This window comes from Thalia democratica, chromosome 3 (assembly GCF_965202585.1).
Source record: "Thalia democratica chromosome 3, ktThaDemo2.hap1.1, whole genome shotgun sequence".
Lineage (NCBI taxonomy): Eukaryota > Metazoa > Chordata > Thaliacea > Salpida > Salpidae > Thalia > Thalia democratica.
The window spans coordinates 56312073-56322282 of NC_139167.1; the positions used below are offsets into that span (position 1 = coordinate 56312073).

Sequence of the window (10210 nt, forward strand, 5' to 3'; positions counted from 1 at the left end):
TGTCTTAATTCTTCACAAAGTGCTTTATAGATTATACTTTTTAACATTTTGTTTTTGATTATTTGTTTCAAGCTAAAAAAATATTTATAAAATATTTTAATTAATTTAATATTGTAGTACATTTAAAGTGTTATGTCATGTGAGTTTTATAAGAAATTGTTATACGTGTATACATATATATTTTTTAATTACGAATTGTTGTATTCAAAACAAACAGTACAACTGTTTCATACAAGCTATTTTTTGTTATTTTTAGCTGTTAAAATAATTTGTAACAAACTATTTAAAAGCCCTTTTGTGGGCTCTGTAAAAGTTGATTTAGTTTACCTAATTCAATTCTTTGCTAAGTAAATTAAGTATACAAAATAAACAACTTTTTGTACACTCGATTCAGCGCAATACATACTTCTTTAAGCAAGGTTTCTATTTAGTACTAAGCAGTTTACAAGTAAAATTACTATAAGCACATTTTTGACAACATTCAAACACAGTTTGTAAAAAAAATATTAAATTGATATGTCTGCTAAAATAAATAAATATTTCAGATTTTTTCATAAAAAAAGTGGAGTAGTAATAGTTAACTTTTTGTGAAAATGGCCAGTATAAGATTTATAAACAATACCATAAGAAAGTGTTACCTAAATAATTTTGCTCAAAACTTGCAAAAACCCATCCCAATAATATGTAGCAAATGCTTTTCAAGCAGCAATGCAGAAAAAATGATGGAGAAATACACAAAGTTGAAAAGTCTGATACAAGACAACTACCAGCCAAAGTGCAAGGCCAACACGGAGGCAGTTTACGCCATAAACCAAATCAACATGAATGACATCAGCGTTTACGGTTTTGATTACGACTACACCTTGGCTCAGTATGATGACGTCATGCAGGAGTTCATATACGACTCCGCGCTCAAGTCTCTGGTGGATTACTTTAAGTTTCCTCAAGATTTGCTCTCTTTGAAGTACAACAAAGATTTCTGCATAAGGGGTCTTCATTACGACGTCAACAGAAGCTTGCTGATGAAAGTTGACGCCTTCAACATAATTCAGCAAGGTAGTGTCTACAGAGGTATGCAAAGTATTATTTTATTTTACTGTTTTTAAATGGTTTTTATCTACTGTTTTTTCAAGTTTTTGATATAAAAGCAAGCTACTTTTATAGGATTATTTTATATTATTGCTCATTTAAAAATACTTAATATTTTTTGACCAAGTGAATTATACTTTTAAAGATAATTTTTGAACTTAAATAATCAGATGTAAGAGTATTTTTATTAAAAAAAAAGTTGTCTTGGTACTAAAAATTACCTTACAAAAATCTATAAAATAAGTTTAACCTGTAAAATACATAGCTTACTGCTATCCCACTTATTTATCTATTTTTATTCATTACTGAAAAATTTAAATTTTTAAACATATAAAGAGTATTTAATAATAAGGTTTTTATGTTTTAACTTTTTTTCACCATAAAAGTGCAAATTAGTAAAACTAATTTTTTTGTGAAGTTTTTATATATTTTATCTGTATATACATACTAAAAGTAAGAAAAAATATATTTCTGTTGAGATATTCAAATAAGCTTCAAAAGTTCAAACAAGTCATTTTGAGCTTACTTATTTTTTTTTTTAATCCATACAATTCTACTTTGCAAAAGGTTTTTTTTTAATGTATTTTACGTTCAAGAGTAGTTATACTCTAAAAGACTGATCATTTTGATAGTTTATTTTAACATTATAAAAGTATTTCTAAAAATAATACATATGTTCGACTTTTTTAAATTTTACACCTATTTCTTAAAAAAAATTGTATTATTTATTGATTGTTGTTTAACTAATTAAAACTTCAAAAAGATAATTAATTTCTGGTTTATCGGAATAAAGGTGACTCTTATAGTTACTATTAAATCAGATATTTTACTTAAATTTATATTTATAACCAACGAGTTTTTGAGTGACTAAGGATTTTTATATGGTTCAACTTTAGTTTTATGATGGCTTACTTTGAAGATAATTCCAATATACTTATTTATAAGCTGATGTACTTTTCGGAAAACTTACTTACATGGTTAAACTAGGGTAAATAAATCTTAAAAAGATCAAATTCAATGTTTTCTTTCTCAAATCAAGCTGTACAAAAGCTCTCAAACTTAAACTTTAATGGAATAAATTTTACCACACATACATGGTATTATGAAATGCGTGGTACAAGTAAAACACTTACATACCATTTATATAAACCATAAAACCATCAAAACTCACTGTTTTTCATAACACACCCCTCAAAGCACTTACATGCTAACTTGATAAAAAAACATTTAAAACTCCAACCTGACCACTTCAACTGTAACTCGCAAAGGCCACCACAGGACTGAGGCAGCTGGGCGCCGACGAAGTGTCCGAGCTCTTCCAGGGCAGGAGGCACATCCCCAAGCACATCCTGGACCAGTCGTACAAGCAGAAGGGCGAGTACGACCTGCGGCAGCTGATGGACGTGTTCAGCCTGCCGGAGATGATGCTCATCGCCAACGTGGTGCAGTACTTCGACGACAACGGGCTGGTGTACGACCCCAAGGTGTTCTTCAACACCATACAGAGCAGCGTCAGGTGGGTGCACACCAGCGGCATACTGTACCAGGAGGTTTCCAGCAACCTTGACAGGTAGTTTGGGTTTCTTTGATTTTTGTAGTTTTATAGTGGTTAAAAAAAAACACCTACTTGCTTGCAAAAGTGACTAATAACTAACCTGTTTAATCTAGGGTTTCCCAAACTTTTTTTCAAGTCGCCCCCTTAAAAGAAATAAAAAAAGCTTAAAATATACTCAAAAAACTACCATTGAAAAAAACTACTTTTTTTCTTTTCTTTTTCCTCTTTATCTGCAACTCAAGAATATCTGGCATAAGTTTAAAAAATTAAAAATCGATCAAATTTTTAAAGTTGTCTCCCCCCTTTTCGCCCCTTTACTTAGTTCCCCCACAACTTACTAAAATCTCCCCCAAGGAGCGGTATTGTCCTCTTTGGGAAACCCTGGTCTAACCTGTATCACGAGTTTCCAACAACCTGGACAGATAATTTGGTTGTTGTTGAGTTTTTGACTGACACATTTGTTTATTTTACAGCAGTTAAAAAAAAAGTCTAGTGACTTGTACAGGCAGTTTACGTAGGCGCAAATACACTTTAGAAGGGTAACATGTTATTTTTCATGCCTTTTCATAAGTAGCTTTTTCAGTTGGAAGATTAAAACTTAGCCAAAGTTCCAGAGCAAATGATTGTTTTTCCGAGCATCTAAAACTGTTTATCTTTTTCATAGCACACAATCTGTGTTTTCTTTGCATCCAAAAGTGTTTTAGTAAAATGAAAACAACACCAGGTACCTGGTTAAGGACAGCATGCGCGACCTGATTGGCTACCTGAAATCGGAGGGGAAAACCCTGTTCCTGATCACCAACAGCGGCTTCTCGTTCACCAACGAGGGCATGAGGTGGATGGCGGGCGACGATTGGCAGGACGCGTTCGACGTGGTGGTCGTCAACGCCAAGAAGCCCGACTTCTTCAACCAGGGCAAGAGGCCGTTCAGGTATGAATTTGATTTTGTTGTTAATCATGTTTTGACGATTCGCCGCGAATTAACATAGATTATTAAGTAGCAAAGACAAAAATTAAGTACCAATAATATTCACTGTGCTCACTAAACACAAAAGCAAAAATTATTTAAAAAAAGTAATAAAGTAAACAGTCGAGTTAATTTTTTAGCCAGGGTAGGTGGCTTTTCAGGTGTAGAGTTAATTTTGTTGTTATTCACGTTTCACTGCGTAAATAGTTGCTTCAACAAATTATACACAATAAAAATGATATGTTAATAACGAATTAAGTATAATGTTTCTACATTTACTAAGTGCGAATGCAAAAGTTTTTAAATTAATAACACTATAGTAAAAATTTACGGAAACTTGGTACTTTAGTTAAACTTTTGTTAAGACATGTCATAACATTTTGTTTTGAATGAATTTTAATTCAATAAAGTGAACAATAAATATTTATTTTGCATCAATGGCGTAAATAGTGTCTTCTTAAATTAAAGTTTAATTTTTTAATATATATTAATATAGGAATAATAAAAATCTTTTTTGAGTATGTAAAGTGGGCTAAATTATTAAAACCACAATTTTTCATCAACTTTATTTATGATATATACAAAATTTTAGATTCACAGTTTCTTAAACCTTTTTTTTACTTTTCACTGCTATTTTCTTATTTTAATACTTTTATTTAATTTTAATACTGTTAGTAATGTGTAAAAATTTCTTGAAAATAGAATTTTTAATTGCCTAAAAAACTGCAAAAGTAATGTACAACGTCAATGTACAAATACTTTTAATTTTTATTAGTATTAGTTGTCTACTTTTTAAGTTATTTGTAAACATTTATTAGATAAAGAACTTTTTTGTTACTTTCTACAATGCAAAAATTACATTAAATGTGCATAGTACAATTAAAACAAACAAATATCAATTAAGTATAATTTTAATACTCATTTTAGAGTATTTTTTTGTTTAAAATTATACTTTATATTATTAAGTTTTTTTAGTTTTTTTTAAGACACTCTGAACTAATAGTTAAAATAAAAAGAATGCATTATAGTTATCATAAGTGTTATGTTTAGTTTATGCAATTTTTTGTTTTTATAAATATTTAAACATAAAAAAATAATCTTTGACTAAGTTTTAGATTAAAAAAAATAGTTAAATACAAAATGAGCGTTTTAAGATATAAAAATACTAAACTTATAATACATTGAATTTTACTATATAATAGCTTTTTGATCAATTTGTTTTGTTTAAAAGAAGGTTTAAAAATATATAGTATACAAATTACTATATTTCTTCGACCTTGAGACAAAACTATAATAGCAGTTTCTAATAATTAGTTATAATTGACTATTAATAGCAGTAGAAACTAAAGTAGTTATAATAACTTTCAAGCTACTTAACCTCAATTACAGAACTTAAATCAAAGCTCTTAATCAAATATCGTAAATAATAAGTTGACCCGTGAAAACAAAAATATATGAAGTATCGCAAAAATGAAACAACTTTATATTGTGTTTTTTAAGTATTAATAAATTATTTCAGACAAGTCCATGGGAAACAAGGTCTTGATTTATCGTGGGAAAGAATAACAAAACTGAAAAAAGGTTAGTTTAAAAGTTTAATTGTTACTACAAAGTATTTAGTTGATAATTCCATGCCTTTTTCATTATTTATTTTTAAACAAACGTCCTTAATATACACGCGTTTATGAGTTCAGCTGCATTAACTTATTTTATTGTTTTAATTTCATAGTTTAAAATTTTTTTATTTATAGAAAGATATTGATGTTACATGTTTTTAGATAATAAAATCTAAATTAAGGCATTTCTGAAATATGGTGTCATTTTCTGCAGATAAATTTATACTTTAATTTGCAATATGCTTCATTAATATAATCTAATCTCTTTTTTATATTGAACAAAATTCTTAGAATTTTCAAATACCATATATTACTGCAATTTAAATTTCAACATGTAGCATTACCTGTTTATCTTAAACTTGATTTGTGATTTTGAAAATTCTCACTAATTAAATAAAATTTGGTTTAGTTTTGATACTGCTATGGTTTAGTATTATCTGCTATGGACAAAAATGAAAACCTGTAAACTATCAAGTTTTTAATATAGGTGTTTATTAACAATGTTTATTTTTGTGTAAATAAAAAAAAACTATTTGCTATAATTTAAATTTTACTAAAATGATAATTAAGTCATTTAAGTGAAAACTAAATTCTACTTGTAAATACAGATAACACTCATAAAAGTATAATATTACAAAAACTTAACTTCTGTTGTTCCTTTTCTTTATGTGTTGATTAATTAAATAAAAAAATTAAAACTTTATTTTTTCAAAAAATACAAATGTGTTCAAGAAAAAAATAAACTTTCAATTAAGTTGCAAAGCTAATTTTCATTTTGTTTTTATTTTTTAAGTTTTTCTGATTATTTTTGGCCAATTTTAGTGGTTACTGTTGTTGTAGAAAATATATATGAATTAACTAAAATAAGTTTTTAAGATGATGTTATAAAAATTAAACGTTGATAATTTACTAAAATTTTTCAGGATTTACTAGTTAAATATATTTCTTCGTTTATTTAATTGTTAATGGGAAAAAGTTGTTTCAAGTTAAGTCATAACATCTTAATGATAGAAATATACCACATTAAATTAATTAAAATGGTTAAGTTATAATTAATATGTGTTATGTTACATGTTTCTTGTAGTATTAGAATATATAGGTTATAAATAAGCTATTAGAATGTACAGTACAATGCTTAAAGTTTATGTGTGAGTTCAGTATTTTCAAGTTGCTGTAAAATATATGCTTTACTAAATACTATGTGCAAGTCCCAAGTTTATTAATAAAATGCGAATAAACTAGCCAGGAATGAAATCAAATACTTTGATAATCATTAGTAAATAAATTTGTTATAAACAGTTAAGCGAAAGTTTATGACATATAATAAAATAGTATATATCTACAAGCCTATTACTAAACTACACAAAATTTAACAATGAACTTATACTAATGGTAGTAATATATAAAGCTTTAAAAAAAGCTGTTCAAATATACATTACAATATTTATGTAATTATTCGTAAGTTACTCTAAAATAAAACTTTTTTTAAACAATTAAGCGCATTACGAGTTTACGATAAAACTAACATTGAAGTAATGTTAGTTTATAATTTATTATTTATCCAACAATTGACAAGCCAGGTGTACAGCGAAGGAAAGAAATAAAATATTTTTTTAAATATTCACCCTTGAACTTCCTAAAAAATGTTAAGCGCAAGTTCATGACAAAATTAACAATGAACTAATGGTGATAAAACATAAAGCTTACTAACATTTATATCTCGTATTCAAACTATATTAGGTGAACAGGCAGGGAAGCTCAAATAAACGCTATAAATTAATATTCAGTCTACACAGCTATCAATGATCCACATAAAATCAAAGCTCAACTGTTTAATAAATACATGATATTTACTAAACTTTAAAAAAACTCATATTCAAACTACATTAGCCAGGTGTACAGCGCATTACTAGTTTATTATTAAACTAGCAATGAACTAATGTTTACATATAAAATGATACATATATTTTTTACATTAATTAATTAACATTAGTTTTATTTAGAATTTTGTAATATTTAAACGCTACATGGGATCAACAGGCCAGGTGTACAGCGCATTACTAGTTTATTATTAAACTAACTGTGAACTAATGTTTACATATAAAATTATACATATATTTTTAATATTATTTAACTAACATTAATTTTATTTAGCTTTTTGTAATATTTAAACGCTACATGGGATCAACAGGCCAGGTGTACAGCGCATTACTAGTCTATTATTAAACTAACAGTGAACTAATGTTTACATATAAAATGATACATATATTTTTAATATTAGTTAACTAACATTAATTTTATTTAGAATTTTGTAATATTTAAACGCTACATGGGATCAACGGGCCAGGTGTACAGCGCATTACTAGTTTATTATTAAACTAACAGTGAACTAATGTTTACATAAAAATGATACATACATTTTTAATATTAATTAATTAACATTAATTTTATTTAAACGCTACATTGGATCAACAGGCCAGGTGTACAGCGAGGGCAGCGTGGACGAGCTGATGTCGATGACGTCATGGCTGCCGTCGAGCGTCATGTACTTCGGCGACCAGATATACAACGACCTGGCCGACGTGTCGTTCTACTGCGGGTGGCGGACGGGGGCGGTGATACCGGAGCTGAGGGAGGAGCTGAAGGCGATGAACAGCGAGCAGTTCGGCAGGAACGTGGTGTGGCTGCAGACGCTGGAGAGGCTGCTGGAGAAGCACCAGCGTTACAGGTTAAAATGAGTTGGTTGTTTTCATGTTTTCAAGAGAAAAGTTTTTATTAATGTTGGTTTTCATTGGATATGATTTTAACTGTGGGTTGAACTTTTTTTAAAAAGAAAGCTGTTAACAGGTTATTTGTTTAATTAAAAGAAGAGAAAGTTAAAAAAGGTTTTTAATACATCTCAACTGAATTTTATAAATAATTAAATAAATAAATATTTCGTATACACAACGCAGCTGTGACATTGTTTACTCTCAATGTAATCTCGTGTCTACAAAAAAAAAAACCCGTTTGAAATAAACGTATTCAACCAATCAGGGACGCGGAATCGCGCAAGCTGATCTCCGATTGGCTGGAGGAGCGCCTCGTATTGAAAACTCAGGTCAGAGACATCTTCAACCCGCACTTCGGATCCGTGTTCCGATCCCACCTGGCTCCCTCGTTCTTCAGCAACAGACTGTGCAGGTAAATAATTTTTAAGCAAAGAGCAACCAATGTGTAAATGTTTTGTAATTATTTTTTCTACTTTTAATAAAAATTAAATAACTCTTTATTTTCAAACTATTTCATTGGTGAAAATATAATGTGAAAATTTTTATTTATTTTTTTTGTTTAGTAAAATTAAAAAAAGGCAGATCTTTAAACTATTATAATTGGTTTGTTTGTATACTTTTGAGTTTCGATTATCAAGGTGAAATTGTTTGATGAAAAATCAGAACATTTTTGCTGCAGGATCGCCGACATCTACACTTCGTCGGTCACCAACCTGATCGACCATTCCGACCACTTCTTCTTCCCGACCAGGGCCACACTGCCCCACGAGAACATCGTCGCCACCGCTTACCAGCACCAAGGGTACGACGGGCTCGTGGCAGATTTGCTTCAGTGACGTCACAATGCCCGAGGGGAAATTTTTTGAAGTTAATTGGTTGTTAAGAAGTGTGTATGAGAAATATGCTTTTTCAAAAGAGACAATCTTGAACAAGTTGCACAACTTGAAAACCTTATTTTATCTTGACGTAGAAATTCAATCTATAAACTGTTAAAGAAAAAACTAATTCATGTTTTTAGGAAAAATGGCGATTGTTTTGGATTACACTTGTTTACTTAATTTTAAGTTTATGCTTTTTAGGCTGTGTATCAAAGTTTTAATGTTTAGGATAATCACCAACTATTTTGTCTACTCATTAAAAATTTTTATGTTTTCAAGAATTTTTTTTTATATTCAGCTTTGGTCAGTGGACTGATATAAAAATTAATTTAGACAAATGAAATCTTTTTCAAAACTTGTTTAGAGAAGTTTGAAAGCTTCATAATTTTAATATTTATTTTCATATTAAACTTATTCATACTATTGCTTTCTGCTGCTTTGTATTTCAATCACTGTATTTTTGTTTAATTTTTTTTAGTGGCTTAAAGTTTTACACTACAGTTTTGAAAATGTTGTTAATTTTATGTACCTTTTTTTTTGCTCTATGACTTGGATTAAAAAACTTAAAAAAAATTGTTTTTCAAATTATTTATTCAAGTCGTTGAAATAATGTTACAATAACAAAGTAGTCAATTAGTTTTTGGTTTGTAAAAATACACACTTTATATCTTAGTTCATTTTGTTTTTTGTTATTTATGTTAATTTCTTGTTTTTTTTTGAGTGTATTTAAAACTAAAGTACATTTTAGAATTTTATTAAAGAAAATTTTAAGTAATTCTTGTGGGGTTCTGTTTTTCTTATGTAAGTTTAAAAGTTAAAATTAATTGGGTACTTTTTTGTCTCCCTTCAAAGTAGTTAGTTTGTCCTTTAAAGATACACATCACAATCACAAAATGAGTTTGAAAAACTGAATAAAACTGTTTAGTTGTGTATCTAAGTAACATAAATACAAACTTTATATGAAATTTGAAAATAAAAAGCTAAATTATAATCAAAGAATTTGTAACAAATACATAATTTGTATTTTATAAGAATTAAAAAAAAAGATAATATAGTCTAATAAAAGGAATGAAATCAACAACTTTGAGTACATAAATAAAAATAGTGAATTAGGTAGGAACTAACAATATACATAATTAAATCTCTACTATAAAACTATTTTAGCTACCATTAAAAAAAAACTATTTAAAATATAAGTTCATCCTTAGCTTGAATACTATACCCGAATTTGGTCACCCTATTTAAAAAAAGATATTAATAAAAATGAGTTTGTGTAAATTTTTTTACCTGTTTTATATGTAGTCGTTGTAACGTATCCAATTCATCTTATAATG

The 10210-nt window shown here is 28.2% G+C and overlaps 1 protein-coding gene across 1 annotated transcript; it reads left to right on the forward strand.

Moving 5' to 3' along the window:
* Positions 1-552: 552 nt before the first annotated feature.
* On the forward strand, positions 553-9400 carry LOC145831281 (5'-nucleotidase domain-containing protein 3-like). The gene is made up of 7 exons (XM_082938469.1): positions 553-1071; positions 2368-2659; positions 3369-3575; positions 5131-5192; positions 7703-7955; positions 8264-8410; positions 8678-9400. Exons 1-7 carry the CDS (start codon positions 594-596, stop codon positions 8832-8834), a joined length of 1596 nt encoding a protein of 531 aa, XP_082794595.1. The 5' UTR covers positions 553-593; the 3' UTR covers positions 8835-9400.
* The last annotated feature ends 810 nt before the right edge of the window (positions 9401-10210 follow it).